Source organism: Populus alba, chromosome 1 (genome assembly GCF_005239225.2).
Source record: "Populus alba chromosome 1, ASM523922v2, whole genome shotgun sequence".
NCBI classification, from domain to species: Eukaryota; Viridiplantae; Streptophyta; class Magnoliopsida; order Malpighiales; family Salicaceae; genus Populus; species Populus alba.
In genome coordinates, this window is record NC_133284.1 from 44,302,503 (window position 1) to 44,319,692 (window position 17,190).

At 28.6% G+C, this 17,190-nt stretch overlaps 1 protein-coding gene across 2 annotated transcripts; it reads right to left on the reverse strand.

Moving 5' to 3' along the window:
• Positions 1 to 634: 634 nt before the first annotated feature.
• On the reverse strand, positions 635 to 3,791 carry LOC118043396 (histidine biosynthesis bifunctional protein hisIE, chloroplastic). 2 transcript variants are annotated; one of them, XM_035051361.2, is made up of 6 exons: positions 3,683 to 3,783; positions 3,334 to 3,558; positions 1,660 to 1,905; positions 1,483 to 1,578; positions 1,232 to 1,383; positions 635 to 1,010 (listed from the first exon to the last, which is right to left on the reverse strand). In XM_035051361.2, the coding sequence occupies exons 2-6, from the start codon at positions 3,502 to 3,504 to the stop codon at positions 806 to 808; spliced, it is 870 nt and encodes a 289-aa protein (XP_034907252.1). In that variant the 5' UTR covers positions 3,505 to 3,558; positions 3,683 to 3,783; the 3' UTR covers positions 635 to 805. The 2 variants fall into 2 exon arrangements, with proteins under 2 accessions (XP_034907252.1, XP_034907253.1); XM_035051362.2 differs by lacking the exon at positions 3,334 to 3,558 and having other exon boundaries at positions 3,683 to 3,791.
• Between the last annotated feature and the right edge of the window lie 13,399 nt (positions 3,792 to 17,190).

Genomic DNA, 17,190 nt, shown 5'->3' on the forward strand with positions numbered 1-17,190 from the left:
TGACTTGGTATCTGTAATGTGCAATCTGAAATTGAATAATAATCAAGTCAAAAAGTAAGCTGATGATTTTGGTGTAGAAGATGATCTTTTATCTGATGATGAATTGGATAACCAAAGGGAAAAAAACATTCGAAACATTGATTTGCTTAATGCTATTAACAGTGCAACACGAAAAAAAAATGATAATGAAAATGAAAATAATAAAGAAGAAATTCCTGATGATGCTAAAATAAAAAGTCATGGTACTTGAAGATGATTTTAAAAATTCAAATTAATGATATTGATGTTGGTACTAGTAGTAGCCCTAATTGATGATATTAATGATTGTACTAGTAGTAGCACTAATATTCATCACATTGATGAATATCCGAGGAATAATAAGAAAGATGAAGACAATGAAACTGATTTTAGTTTATATAACACTAAAATTTTATTTGAACCTTATGTTTTAAAATATTTGATCTATATATGAATTTTTATTTGAAACATTTATATTAAAATACTTGTAAACTATGTTAATTTTTTTTTTGAAGCATGAAATTTTTATTAATATATTTTAAAATTTCTTGCAATTATACCATTCAAGTTGGTTTTGTTGGTTTTGTGTTTTCCATGCCATGTTAAAATCATGATTAAAAAAAACCAGACTGTAGATGCAGATCATCAAGATGGTGCTCTCATTTATCTCTCTCAATTGCAAGAATTGGGCATTGCAAATCATTTAAACAGCTCGAGTTACAAAACGTGACAACAGATTCCGAAGCCAAGACCACAAACAGCACAAATCCATACACACTTATCACGCCTAGCTTGCCTGCCCACGACTTCTCTTTTCCTCGATACCTGACTGAAAAAATCTCTTCCGTAGAACTTCTAGCACCTCTTCTATTTTTACACCTTTAACTGCCATTAGAACCATGGCATGATAAAGAACATCCCCCATTTCAGAGGCGGTCCGCGCCTGGTTTTCATTCTCCTCTAGCGTTCTGCATAATTCATCTGCCTCTTCCCTGTAAACCAAAATACAGGACAGTATGATCTAAAACTGAAGACATTAACAGAAATCTTGACCTTAATGGTAGTGAAGTATAAACTGGACAATCAATTAACACAGTAGAGGATGTAACAGCTCCCTGAAATTTGATGATCTTAATAGTTCTGAGATCTATATTAAGCTTTCTCAAGAGCAGGAGGATAACTCTTACATATCAGTTCAAATAAAGCTAAGTACCTGATTTTCGAGCAGAGTAAGTCATGATCAAGTAGTAATCGTTTCGTCCATGAGGGTTTTCCAGTTTGTGGCAATGCTAATTCAGCTTTGCGCTGGGAAATTATGGTTTCCAAAGAGTACAAAGTTGTCAACGCCAACTTATTTCCATCAACCTGCCATCAATGATCAAAATTTAATAAATATAGAAATAAAATAAACGGGGACATCATTCATAAATAAAATAAAATAGAAGTGATTAGATATATAGTCACCTGTTTATTTTCTAACAAGTCCGGGACTGATGTGTAGTAGCAAGTTTCTGACCCTGTGTGGCAGGTAGGTCCATCCGGCTTCCCAAGGTAAATTATCTGAAAAAGAACCCATTTAAATCAATTCCATGCACAACAAAAGATGACAGTTAATGTATTCCAACTACAGAATTAACATACAGAGTCACGGTCACAATCAAGATAGATGTCATGAACATTGATAAAATTCTTCGATGTTTCTCCTTTTGTCCACAGAGCTGAGCGTGACCTGCTATAAAATGTTGCCTTCTGAGAGGAAATTGTTGTAGCTAGTGCATCCCTGTTCACAAAGCCTTGCATTAATATTGCTCCGGTGTCAATATTTTGAGCTATGCCCACTGCAAAACCTTTGCCGTCCCATTTTACACTGTCTAACAATGTCTCGACCTAAAATCAGACAATTAGATGTCTCTATTTCCAAGTGTTTGTAGAGGAAAGTCAGACGTATATTTATACAAATAAATAAATAATCTGTCGTATATTTAAACAATCAATGAGCAGCACAAAGCAAATTAACAGTTCAATGACACATAGGATGAGATTTCCTTCTAGTTCAGATAGACACGGTTGGGAATAATAGAACAGCTCAAATTATTAAGACGTGCAACCTCTTGAAAAAGAAACAAGAAAATAAAAGAAATTAATTTCCGTTGGCTGGAAATCATGTTCATATGATCTAAAGTAGCTATTAAAATCAAAATACCAGAACAAGCTTAAAACCATGGCCCTTGTTTGATGTTTATAAAAGACAAAGAGGCCAGGTTCACATTACCAAAATATAAGAACCAAATACGTGCAATATTAAATTTTAAATGTAGAATCCAGATGTAGCTCAAATAACAATCAAATGTATATTATTGGGCAACGATGGACACTTTCAAGAGGGTTAAATGACAAGTGGGAAACCCATTAGTCAAATTTCCTTCTCTCTCTTCATTTTTCCAGACATGTAACAATCTCTACAACAATAAACACGGTAGACATCTGACTTATGTCTGATTTCACATAGAGCTAACAAACGAGAAATAAATACATGACTCGATCTGTTTAAGATGTACAGCCTCTTGCAAAAGAAATCATAAGAAAAACCAAAATGTTACGTTCATTGAATGGAAATCATCTTCACAGACAAATTGAACCAACCATTAAACCAAAATGCCAAAACAGCTAAATTTAACGCGGATCATCATCATAGTTTTTAAAGAAAACAAAAGTTACAAGGAAATACAGGGGGGAAACCGAGTGTGCCCTAGACTATGGGTCCTGACTGCCAGCAAAGTTGATATATACAAACCATTTAAAATTGCGTAGGTTATGTAAATCCATTGCATGTATCACCAAAAAAGAAAATGGAAAACTAAAGACACATCTCTCTGAATATATTATCAGCACAAAGACACCATTGTTCAAAAATGTAAATGGTATTTCGTCTGACATGTTTCTTCTATTCACAAAACAGACTTTCAGGTTATTTGTTGGTAAAGAGATCAAGGTCGCATTACCAAATTACATGAAGTCGAATGTGTGCAAAATAAAATTTGACATGTAGTGTCCAGATGTAGCTCAAATAACAATTAAATGTATGTTATTGGGCAACGATGGACACTTTCAAGAGGGTTAAATGACGAGTGGGAACCCCATTAATCAAATTTCCTTCTCTCTTCTCAATTTTCCAGACATGTAACAATCTCTACCACAATAAACACGGTAGACATCTGACTTATGTCTGGTTGTAAAATCTTGGGCAGTCCCAAACATAAAAGAAACTATAAAAACATATCATTACAAGCAAAAATGCATTTCTTTTTGAAGTACCTTTGATTTAAGATAGAGCTCTTTATCAGATTTTTTATCAGCAGAAGCAAAAACTAGAAAACCCCTTTGCTTCTTGTTGATAATATTATATCTGTTCTGATCTCCAATAGGAAAGAAAACATGGGTTCTTGATGGGAATCTAAGAGCTTGAATACAATGAAAGGCAGCCATTGAAACACAACTATGAAAGTTCTCTACTTTTTGTTTGTGCCCATGTCAACAAACCTGGAAGCAAAAATGTAGTACCAGATAGCATTAACTCATGTTTCATTGACATAAGAAATCTTTTTTGCTTACCAACTACAACAATCTCGTTATCATCAACCAAAAAAGAAGCAATGGAGATTACCTTAAGCTAGAAGAGAAGCTTGCGTGCTGCGTCCAGCCGTCACGTTTCGTGACTAGGGTTTCACTTTGAAAGTTCTAGTTGTGTCCGTTTTTAAAGAGGGGAGCGGTCAAAAAATGGGTTAACAAAGTCTAATTAAGTCCATTGGGCATATGGCCTCGGCTCATTAAAGCCCATGTTTCTTTACTGCATCCTTGCTTCTTAATGGGCTTCTACGAGGCCCAAATACTTCACACCATTCATTATTAGTACTTGTTTTGCATTGAAATAATATTTGAGTATAAAAAATAGAGTTTAAAAAATACATGCTTGTGAGAAAAAAAATTAAGTTTGGAAAGTGTTTGGTTACCTGTGTTGGTGAGTAAAAAGTTGTTCCAGAAATATTATTATAATGACATAAGAGTATATGCATTGTTTGTAGAATTTAAATTAAAGTGTCGCACCCGACATCGCGGCGGCCCACAAAATAATTCTCTAATATGGAAAAAGAACAGATTTCTTGCATCTGGTTCTTTTAGAAAAAATGTCTTGTTTGAGGAGTCGTCACGTAGTATTATGATTACTAAGAACCCTAACTGGTCAACAGAGATTCTATGGTTCGGGATTGGTTACGTAAAAGGGAAGATATTATCACCCCTTAAACATTCTGCCTAAGGCAAACTGCATTGCTATTTTTATCTTAAATTGCTAATTTTTTATTGGTTTACATTTTAATGATTTATTCACAACATTCCTAACTCTGGCGTTAGTGAATATTCAACTACGGGTAATTCCAACTCTGGCGTTGGTAACTATTACGTAGCTATAAAATAAATTTAGATTAATATTTTTTTATTCCTGAATCTAACGCTAGTGAATGAACAAATAAACTAAATTTACGCATTCACATATTTTTCTATTTTTTATGTGGTTAAAAAAAAATAATTAAATCAGTGTTTTTATTCCTGACTCTGGCGTCAGTGAATAAATAAATTTATTTTTTTATACATGCACATATATTTTTTTTTTGCTAAATAAAAATAAAATATAACGAATAAAAATAATATAAACTTAAACCAGTATTTTATTCCCGACTCTAGCGTTGGTGAATAAACCAGTAAATTTATATTATTTCTATTCATTCATACACATATTTTTCTATTTTTCTATTTCTCCTATTTTTTATTTTTTCTATTTTTTTATTATTATTTTTTGGGCTAGGCCCAGCTCAGCCCATATAGGCTGGGCCACAACACGCATGACCCAACGTCATGTGTGCATGGCACTGTGCGAAGGTTCACACAGTGCTAAATGCACTTGAATTTCAAAAGTTAAAGAATGAAGAAAACAAAGGAAGCTTACCTTGTTACAGGTTGCTTTGCCGGAGTGTCAACATGTCGGGCGACGATCAACGATGGCGTCCGTCAATAGTAAGCTAGAATTCCTCCTTTGACCTCTGCCTTACTGCCCTCTGTTTCCTCTGCCCTCGTCTGAAAAATTAACTCGTGCTCTTTTTTTTCAAATTCTCACCACTCCCTCTCAGTTCGTTTCTGTGTTCGCTGCCTTAGGCTAGTATTGGTGAGGAAAAGGTTTAATTCTGGTGTAGGATTCTAAAAAAAAAAGGTTTAAAAAATCAGCTGGTATAAGTGTGTTTCTCTCTTCTGGTTTCGTTCGTCCCTCTCTCTCTCTAACTCTCCAACCAGCCCCTGCCCTCGGTGTTGCTCGGTTTATATAGGGCTCGACGAGTGGTAAGAGGCGGTAGGCTGAGGGTCGACCACCATTAAGGCGACCATAACTGAAGCCAACGGACGACGATTATTGCTGCAATGTTCAGCCTCCTTTATTGCGGCAACGGTCATTGGCTTAAAGGAGAAGATGAACAGCCGACAACGTCTTCAAAACAACGCCGTTTGGAGATAAAAACCGGCCATTTTACTTTTTGACCCATGCAGTTTTTAAAATCTTGTAATTAAGCCCCTGTTTTAAACTGTAATTGGCCCCTAAATTTGCGCGCTATTTTCAATGTAATCCTTGGATTTTAATTTCACAATTTGGACCCGAAACGTTAATATTTCTTCAATTAATTCCTTGATTTCATTAATTCAATTAAATCCAAGTCCAATTAAGTCTCAAAACGTATCAATTCTCCAATTAAACCCTTGATTGGATTAATTAAATTAATTCCAAGTTTAATTAAGTCTCAAAACTACTTATCAATTCTCCAATTAACCCTTGATTGGATTAAATAAATTAATTCCAAGCTTAATTAAGTCTCAAAACTTATTAATTCTCCAATTAAATCTTTGATTGGATTAATTAAATTAATTCCAAGCTTAATTAAGTCTCAAAACTTATTAATTCTCCAATTAAATCCTTGATTGGATGAATTAAATTAATTTCAAGCTTAATTAAGTCTAAAAATTTATCAATTATCCAATTAAACCCTTAATTGGATTAAATAAATTAATTCCAAGCTTAATTAGATTAATTCCAAAGTTTAATTAAACCCCAAAACTTCCATTCATATTGCCCTTAACCCAAAATTTAATTCATTCTTCATTTATTTCATTTTACTTGTTTTTTCATCATCATTATTATTTTTTTTAATCAATTTTATTATCCTTTTCAATAAATAAAATAAAAATAAAATGGTCAAAAATTGGGTTATGAAATAAAGGATAATATTTTATTCATTTAATATAAAAACAAATCAAGAAATAAAATGAAATTAATTTAAGAACACCATATATACAATTTTATAAATTTTATTTTATGTTTATTTATTTCTATTTTCTCGATTTGCAACTTTTAATGTTACAAATAATTAATGATAATAACATGCCATTTCGTGTATGTGTGTTGAGTATTATACATAACACTAAATGGTGTGGGGGAATTGCTGTTTTTCCACACCCAAAATTATTGTAGATTACAACAATAATTCATAGTGCATTCCTTTTTCTTTTCTTTTCTTTTTTGCATTTTTCATTTTTGTTTTAACTTTTCCTTTTTTCTTCATTTTTTTTCAACTTTCCTTTGTTTTGTTTTTTTTCATTTATTTTTTTTTCAAAATTATTTTTGTTTATTTTACTTTTTAAATATTAAACTAGTTAAATTTTCGCTTTGTAATTTTTTTTCCTTTAAAATACTGCGGAATTCTGCGGTGTTTCCCACATAGTTTTTTTCATTTTTTTTTCAAAATTATATTTATCGATTTTTTTTTAATATTGAGCTGATTGAGAATTTTTTTTTATGATTTTCTTCGAAATTATTTATTTTATTTTTTAATATTGAGCTGGTTAAAAATTATAATTACAATATGTGAGGAAAGCACTATAACTTTCCTTGCAAATTAATGTGGATTGCTGCAGTGTTTTTTTCCACATGAATTTTTTCTGTTTGTTTATGTTTTTTTTCTAAAAATTGTCTTTGACAATTTTATTTTTAAAATATTAAGCTGGTTAAGAATTGCAATTACAAGTAAATACAAGTTTTTTCCACTCAAAACACTATGGACTGATACAATTTTCCTCACATGGTTTTTTCCAGTTTCTTTTGTGTTTTTATTTTTTTGCAATATTTTTTTCTAAAATTATCTTCGTCGATTTGTTTTTAATATTGATTTAGTTAGAATTTAACTTTGTAATAAAGCTTTGTCATGTGGGGAAAGCATTGTAGCTTTCCTCACAAAACATTGTGGATTGCGACAATATCTCTCCATATGATTTTTTTTCTTATAATGTTTTTTAAATTATCTTTATCAATTTTTTTTTTAATATTGAGTTATTTGAGAATTACAATTACAAATCATTACAAATAAGACTAAATCATGTGGAGAAGCACTGTAGCTTTCATCACAAAACAATGTGAATTACTACAGTGTTTCCAACATGATTTTTTCCCTTTTTTGAATTTTTTTATTTGTTTTTTAAATTGTCTTTGTTGATTTTATTGATTTTATTTTTTTTATATTGAGCTGATTAAGAATTTAGCTTATAATTTTATTTTATTTAAAACACTGTGAATTGTTGTAGTATTTTCCCATATGATTTTTTTTATGATTTTTTCTAAAATTATCTTTGTTGTTTTTTTTTTTTTTTAATATTGAGTTAGTTAAGAATTATAATTATAATAAGCTAAATCATATGGGAAAAGCGTTATAGTTTTTTCTCATAAAACACTGTGGATTGCTACAGTGTTTCTCTAAATGGTTTTTTATTTTATTTTATTGAGGAAAACATTGTAGTTTTCCTCACAAAACATTGTCAATTGCTACAACGTTTTTTTTCGTGGGTTTTTTTCCTTCAAAAATTAACTTTGTTGGTTTTTTTTAATATTAAGGTGGTAGAGAATTTAGTTTTGGAATTTTTTTTTCTTTTTATTAACAAAAAAGCTAAATCATGTGGTGAAAGCATTGTATCTTTCCTCACAAAACACTATGAATTGCTACAAATCATTTTGTTCAGTCTCTAAGTTTTTTATCACCAACACAACCTTTTTTTCTGTCATGAAATATTTTTTCCATCATACCTTTAGTTTTTATTACTTATCTAGTGCTGATTCATAATTATAATACTATCAAGTACATTTATTTTATAAGCCTGTGGTAGCGCACAGATATATCATCTCGTATAATTTATTTTGCATATGATATATGCGGATAATCCAATCCAGTAATTTAAGAAAACCCAACGTCTAGAACGGCACATTCACATGTGTCATTGCTTTGCCTGGCCTTTGCTTAATAAATTCTCAGACAATGATGTAAAGTTTTAATGTAATTTTCTTGCAGCATTACACTTTAACATAATAGGTTCATAGGTTCATGTATCTTATGTGTTTCTAGTTCTTTGACCAATAATATTTAATTTTCATGAAGCACGCTAAACACTTGCTAATCACGATTGGACCAAAAACTACATGAACAAATAGTAGGGATGTTTAAAAAAATCCAACTCTAAATTATCTTATTTGACTTGATTATTCAACCTTGAATAACATGGATATTATGGATGATAGTAGGTTAAAAAAAATCTAATAAGTAAATATCATAGATCAAGTACTAGTTGGAATTTTTAAAACTCAATCAACCCAACCCAACTTATGTAATTCAATGCAAGTAACTCAAGTTCTTAGTATTAATATTATTTTTTATTCTCTCTCTATTTTTTTCTCCCTTGCCTTCACATTAACAACCACCTTTTATTCTTTTAGGAAGTGTTTGTTTTTACAATCCAACTGTGTTTTTGAAAAAAATTTGAATTGTTTTTTTCATATTTAATTTTTCTTAATGTTTTTTTTATTATTTTGATGTGTTGATGTCAAAAATAAATTTAAAAAATAAAAAAAAAAAATATTATTTTTATGCATTTTCAAGTGAAAAAAATACTTTGAAAAGAAATATCTACCACAATCTCAGACACGCTCTTAATCTTTTTCCCTTCTATCTATTTCTATTTTTACACAAATTATAATTGTTAATTTTAAAGTTTGATATGATGAAGCAATGATGCATTTTATAATTACAATCTTTTATATTTGATAATCAAGAAATCATAAGAAAAACAAAAAAAAAACTTTAAAAATACAGATTGAACTTCTATTTTTCTAATTAAATCACAAACTCAAAAGCATTTTATAGTCTTTTCCAGATAGTCCATCTTTGTATTATGTTGCACCATCACTGTTTTGATAAAAATGTTTGGCTGTAATTTTTGCTTTGTTTTGTTTTTTATGTTGAAAATATGATATTTTTTTTATCTTCTCTTTAATATATGTATTTTAAGGGTCTTATCTAGTTTCAGTAGTTGTAACCTGATCTTCTTTTTTTTCTTTTTTTATGATCGTCAAATAATAAGAGAATTAATATGTCTAACTCAAGATATATGCAATCCATAAAATTTTTAGCCTAATATGATATATCTAACCAAATCGGGTCCAAAAAAAATTGAACTGGTAAGATTATATTCTATAAAAATATCAAAAGTTAAGTTAGATTCAAATATATATCAAAACCCAATCCCACTATATTCATTAACACCCTAATAAATAATCATTTTTCTTGTAAATTGATTTAAAATTGCACTTGTGAGGAGTTTGTTGTGAGTAAATTATTTGATAAAAAAAATAGTTTTATGAATTTTTTTTTGTTTTGCTGTAAATTATTTTTATAAGAAAATCAAGTAACTACAAATTATAGGCTCCATTGTGTTTGCTGGAAAATAATTTTTTTTTTGAAAAATGAATTCCGTGAAAGTGAATTATTTTTTGATGTTGGTAGTGTAATGAAAAATAAGTTGGAAAACAATTTTCAATGTTTGGTTATGTCATGGAAAATGAGCTGGAAAATAACTTAATTGATGTTTTATTTTTTTTTCAGTTTATTAAAATAATGAGGAACAAATCTTACAAATTAAAAGGTTGAATGAGAATGAAATTGAAAACAAATATAATTTCATAAATTATCTCAAATAAAATAAATAATAATCAAAATAATAGAGATCAAATCTAAAAAAAAAATTGAAAGATGAAGAAATTAAAATAATAATAATTACCATTTCATAAATTATTTCAAATAAAATAAATAACAATCAAAAGAATAAGGACCAAATTTGATAGATAAAAAATTTCAATTAAAAAATGATAAGGAAAAAGCAAATAATAATTATAAAAATGAGGACCAAAGTTAGTATAAAAAATTAAATTCTAAGGGATGAAATTAAAAAAAAATATTCAAAATAAAATATATATAGCAATCACAAGTTTGAGAACCAAAATTTAATATAATCAACAGATAATATAACATTTCTAAATTTTTTATAATTTCTAGAAAGTGTTTTCCGTCCAAAATAAAAGGAAAATACTTTCCTGGAAACCAAGTCAAATTTTTCTTTGATCGAAAAGTATTTTCATTGACCAACTTTTTTAATAGCACACAAACATAGGAAAGTTTAGAAAATACTTTTCTAAAAATCACTTTCTAGAAAACAAATGCCCCCATATTATTAATTTTTAAACTACTTTCATTTATTTTAAAAATATCTATAGCTCTAAAATATTTTTCTAATAATTATCCATTTATATTATTTAACTATTTCAAAAAACCATCATTATTCCACGTCAACCACAACCTTCATCCTTGCCATTGATATACCACCATCACATCCAGTCCAATTGGCATCACCACCGTTACTAGGATATATCATCACTCACTGTTATTTTACTGCCATCGTGGTTTTTCTAAAACTCCATTAAAACAAATAATCTTCGTCCATGCATATCTGTTTAAAGTTACACCTGAAAAGAGTTTGATTTGTATAAGATATTTTTATAAATTTTGTTTTTCTAATTTATCTTGTGTTTATTTTTTGTTAAATATTTAAAAAAAAAATTGAGTAACAAAAAAAAATTATAATCAACCTTTAAATTTATTTTATTTTAAAAAAAATATTTTCACCTCTAAAGTATTTTTTCAGACTTTTTATAATACCATTTAATTATTTTAAAAAATCATCACTACTTTACTATTTACAATAACCTTTATTATCGTTGCCACTATTATATCACCATCGCATCCACCGCCGATTACTATTATCACCAAGATATATATTATCATCATTATTCTACTATTATTGTAAAACTTTTCCCATGTATTTTCCATTAGGAAGACAAACGCAGAAACTATTTTTATTCTTGTTTATAGGATGAGTAAAAAAAAATTTAAAAATAATTAAATCAAGAAAATAAAAAAAATAACCAAAAAAATTAATTATGAAAAAAAATTAATTAAACCAATTAAAATTTTTAAAAAAAACTGACCGGTTCAATTTGATTTCAGTTTTATAAGCTTAAAATAAAAAAAAATCAAACCGAACTCAAACCGAAAAAACCAAGTCAAACAAAAAAACCAAGCTAAACAGAAAAAAACGAGCTAAATCAGAAAAAAACCAAACCAAATCAAAACCGGTTGGTTTGGACCGGTTTTGGTTTTTTTTATATATAAAAAATTTAATTTAATTATTTTTTAACAAACACCAAACCAAAATAAAAAATGATAAAACTCGAGCTTATCTCTAATTTCAAATTTCCAAACAAAAGTGCAAAATATTTGCATGCACTCATGAACAGCCTGTTAAGCTGGACTACCACGGCCCATTAAGAATGGATCCACCAACTTCCAAGTCCTTGCATTCGGTTCGGAGAAGAATCATATGGTGCTTTCTAGCTATGAAATCCTTATTTTATATATATATATAGTTGGTGCATAAAATGGGTAAGTAAATAGGTCAATTTCATATTCAAAAGGGAATTAAACAAATAAAATTAATTGGGTTATAAATATATGATTGGTAATGTTGAAGCAACCGGTGATGTTCTTGTCACATTAAAGACACCATAAAATTTCTTTCACACAATTAGTATTGATTTGATTTGGGTCATGGGATTCTTTTTTTTAATGCAAGATAAGTGGGACCTTCTACGATTTGGGGGCAAAATAAGCTCACGAGATGGAATTGAAGAGGCACGAGGGCATGCATTTCGTTGTGCTTTTACATGTTTACATTCACATCTTTAAACTCTATATTTATCATGTTACTTTCTCTAAACTCTAAGACAATATGTGGGTGTGGTCTTCCATGTCCGTAATTGCTTGTCTCCTAAATTTGAGAAAACATTTTATTTTTAATTTTAAGTAAATTCCTCCTTAAATTAGAACTTTCTGTAGTTATATTTGCAATAACTTTGTTAATAATTATATATGAGCATAATATGCAATAAATTGTAAAAAGAAAAGTGAACATAAATATTTGATGAGGATAGTGTGTGAGTTGTTAATTTTTTTATATAGTTTTCATAAATTAGTTATTCTTTCATAATTTTTTTCAAGCATCCACGTAAAAATTATGATAACATTATGTTTTTTTATTTTTGTTTGAAACTTGCATTTTAGATTTCGATCAATTTGTTTTTTTTTTAAAACATGCTGCTAATATAAAGTACATGTATTTATAAAAAGAAATTAATATGAAAATGGGAGTTTTGCATCAATAAATATTTTTTTTTCTCCTTATGAATTCAAACTATTTGATATTTTTGAGAAGATGTTTACTTTAAATTACTTTGAGTTTCCATTAAAAACAATGCTCTTAATAAAGAAGAAGACATGTCCTGTCGAAAAGAAATACATAACTAAATAATGAAAAAAAATCAATTTAAAAAACACATTTTTTTCAAGATTTAAATTTCCTTAAAACTTTCACAGATAATGAAATTAAAACTAGCTTTAAATCTGCCTCACAACATCCAGAAACGAGTCCTCTGTGATCTGAGCTGGCTTCAAGCACCACCACCACTGCCGGACAGTTTCACCAAACATTGCTTCTTTTCCAAATTGAAACACGGCAGGGACGGGAAGATATCATAAGAAAAACAAAAAGGGAAAGCGTAATCTGTAGCTGGATAGTCCGTTACACAAGGGAGACTGCTTTTTTTTCACTTTATATTGACTTTCTTCTCCCTTATAGAGATCTCCATGCTTAAGATTTAGGGTTCTTTTCTTCATTTTCATCTCATTTATTGCCATTAATATTTAGAACGTTCCTTCGTGCTCTAAAGATCGATTTTTTACAAGAATCGCATAAATAAAAGATCTTAGATTTATAATATTTTTATCTCTAGATCTGTGTTGAATATGAATTTTGATATCTGTAATATTTTGACAGTGAAAGAGTGTTATATTTATTGGGGTTTTGGGATGGAGTTGAAAGAAGATAAGATCTCGATCAAGATATAATATATTTAAGAGTAATGAAATAAATAAATATAATAAATAAAAAATATAAAAGGACAATAAACAGGGAATAAAGCCCGGATTAATTTACGTCGGTAGGGGGAGGTGGGTGGGCTCCTCCGCTTTTGTTTTTTTGAGTTGATTACTGTTCCAGCATGAAGGCACGGGACTGAGGGCGGTGAGCATGTACAGCAGGCTACTTCTATCTCAGCTTTGGTCCAACATTTTCACAAATTCCAAGGCAATATAGCAGCCCCACATGTCTTGTCTCCCGATGAGAGCGGATCCAGACAAATCACTTTCCTCCAGAGTGTTTAGACCAAATCAAAATGCAACCTTAGTTTTTTTTTTTTTTTTTTTTTTTTTTTTTTTTTTTTTTTTTTTTTTAAGTAATGAGATTTGTTAATTTTTAAATTGTTTATATATATATATATATATATATATATATATATATATATATATATATATATTAAAATAATAATTTTTATTTTTTAAATTTATTTTTGACATCATCATACTAAAATTATTCAAAAATACATAAAATTAATTTTTTTTAATTTAATTTTTTTAAAAAAATCAAACATACCACAATCACTCCTAAAATATTTGACCTTGACTAATGAGATTTTTTATTGATAGAAAACTCTACTTTTTCATGGCAACTAACTTTTTTGAAAACAAGTTTCTTAAAAATTTTATAATTTTTATGTTTCCACCTATAAAGGATTTTTAGAGAATTATATTTTTGAAAATAAAATATTTGTCCTTTTTTATTACAAACTTATGAGTCGTAAAATGCAAGATAGTTAGGAAAAGTATTAATATATTTAATAATTAGTTAATCTCTCAATTCAGGCAAGATGATTCATTCTCTCTTGATAAAATATTTGGTGACTTGATATGAAAAATCTAGGTTATTGGTAACTGGTGGTGCTTGGTGAGCTAAAGTGGCTATTAGCTGGTACTTGTCAAAAATATTCTTTAATAAATGTGAGAACTATTAAATGATTAACTTTATAGAGATATACAAGATATAATGATATTTTAGAAAGATAGGCTCTCAAAACATATATACTGAAAGTGTTAAGAATAAAAAGATTATAAACTTTAAATTTAAAGGATTCATAATGTATCTATAACCTATGAGTCTTATATTTTTATATATAAAAAAAAGAGTTAAAGTGTAATCTTATCCTTGTGATGTTTTGAATTATATTCTATTTAAAATAATACATATTGGATCAATATAAAAATACTAAGGGATCCACGTGAAGGTTTTGAAAAGATTTTTGAGTGTTGGGCTCGAGAAAGGTGTATAAATCTATTAAGTCTATCAATATGAATAGTTTTTTGTGTTGTGATGCACAATAAAAATACATTCTTTTTTATTGTTTTATTAATAAATAAGTGAGTGCATTGATTGATAGATGGATCCTTCTTGTAGGATCTTCATATGAATATGGATATTTATAATAATAAAAGATTGACATTTGAAATTAAAATTGTTTAATGAATTAAATTTGTAATTTCCTTAAACTAATTAATCAGCAGGGTAATTATTGGAATTAGACCGATAATCATTCAATTTAACTGAAAAACTTAACTAATCTTTATTAACAATCTCATAGCTTCAAGTCTACAAATAAGATTATTTACAACAAAATAAAAAACATATCAAAACATGATATTTCTTTTGTCTTTTCTATGTATTTTTTTAAAAGGAGTTTAGGAGCTTGTCGTATCTCGAAGATGTTATTTAAATGAAGAACAATTAAAAACAGTTTCTCACGCCTCTAAGCCAAATAGTTTTTTAGCTTCACAGTGTAACTAGACCGGGAGTGCTGTTCTCATTTTGCTATTTTTTTTTTTTTTTAAAGGATGAAAATTTGACTGTGAACTAATAAAATAATCTCTCTTCTCTCAATAATTGAGACAACTTATCATATAAGTCAGGGAATAATGCTGAATAAAAGAGTCACCAAACGCACATGACAGCTTAAACAATGTTTGTGACAAGAGAATTATTGAGTTATATGACTGTTAGTTATTATTTTATTGTCATTTTATTTAATTTTTTCTCCATCAATCTGTCACTTCAAAATTATAATAATTCGGTGTAAGTCAACTTAATGGAAATTTTGTTAGCTGGTTACATCAACATATATTTGAATAGAGCTGGCCAAACCACTATTTTATTATAGCTGCATTATAGTAAGCTGGCGATTGTATTTGTGGTGTTTCTGTATTTTTGAAAAAATAGTTTAAAAAATGATATTAATTTTTATTAAATTTTTAGGTTGTTTTGGCTTGTTTGATATAAAAAATAAATTTTAAAAAATAATAATTATTTTAACATATCTTCAAGCGAAAAGTAATCTCAATCATAATATCAAACACTATTTTAGTAGTGTCTGGAAGTATCATTTTTTTTTTTTATATGAGCTTGCCATCTACTTCGATTCTTTCCAAGAAAACCTCTTGTTTGCACTTAGCGTGTTTGGGAGTATGGTTGATGTTGCTTTTCAAAGTGTTTTTTTATTCAGAAAAGCATGCTAATAATATATTTTTTTATTTTTTAAAAATTATTTTTGAGATCAGTACATCAAAATGATTTGAAAACATTAAAAACATATTAATTCAAAGCAAAAAAAAAATTTCAAAATTTTTGAAAAGAGCTTTTCTACTGCCTTACCAAATGGTCTCTTAAATTAAAAGGTGTTTCTGGCATTGCGGTAAACCCATGTTTTAAAAGTATACTTGATATAAAAAGAGACTTTTTTTTATAATTTTAATATACTGATATTAAAAATAAAAATATTATTTTAATATATTTTAAAAAAATATTCAGAAGCACAATAAATAAATAAATAACACAAACTAAAGAAAGAAAATCGATCCCATTTCCTTGCACCTAATTTCTACACATTTTTTTCCAGGTAGTGTGAAGTCTGCTTGATAGGTCCTATTCATGCAGTGGAAATTAATGACTGGCCAGTTTTGCAGTCAAAGCCCTTAACAGCAAGAAAAGCGGCAAGAAACAAGAAGAATCTTCAACATCCACATGGAATATGCTAAATAAATGCGAATAATAAATTATTTTTTTGACAATATTCAACTAAATAGAATTGTAGTTTCTATGCAGGAAGCCAAGTCTAACATGAATGTCCTCGCAGCCTCCTACACGGTTACCCTTTGCAGCACTCATATGCCAAAAATCTCCCATTCCTTGCGTACCACCAAGGAAAATTGCGAGATTGGTGGCCATGGAAAGATCCATAGCTTTTTCTTATTTTATTTTATTTTATTCAAATATGACCGTGGAACTTGAAGGAGAGGACGGCGCTAGGGCATCATGATCATGCTTTTCAATGCATGATATAAAAGATCCACCTCGGATGGATGGCATATTCCTCCTCTAGCCCAAAAAAACAATCAAATTGGAATCTTGGAAATAAAGGTCAACCTCATGAGCCATGCCGCTAAATAAGTTATGTATATTTTTATTATTATTATAAGTGTTCGGTCAGTTTTAATATACCTCGATTAATTTTATAAGTTTTAAAATTAATAATTATATAAATTTTTAGTTATCATTATATTAATAATCACATAACTTGAATCTAAAAAAATATATATTTTAATATGAAGTTTTTACTATTGGACTTCTTGTTATATGCTTGTCCATGCACATGTTTTCAAGCGTGGAGTCCATGCTACTCAACCTGATTAGATGTAGGAGTAG

Excerpts from the sequence above, each read along its gene's own strand:
- LOC118043396 (XM_035051361.2), bottom strand. The coding sequence starts at position 3,504 with ATGGCTGCCTTTCATTGTATTCAAGCTCTTAGATTCCCATCAAGAACC. Across the intron at positions 1,384-1,482 it reads ACTTGTTAGAAAATAAACAG|GTTGATGGAAATAAGTTGGC; the intron begins GTGACTATATAT and ends CATTGATGGCAG. Across the intron at positions 1,011-1,231 it reads TTACTCTGCTCGAAAATCAG|GGAAGAGGCAGATGAATTAT; the intron begins GTACTTAGCTTT and ends TTTGGTTTACAG.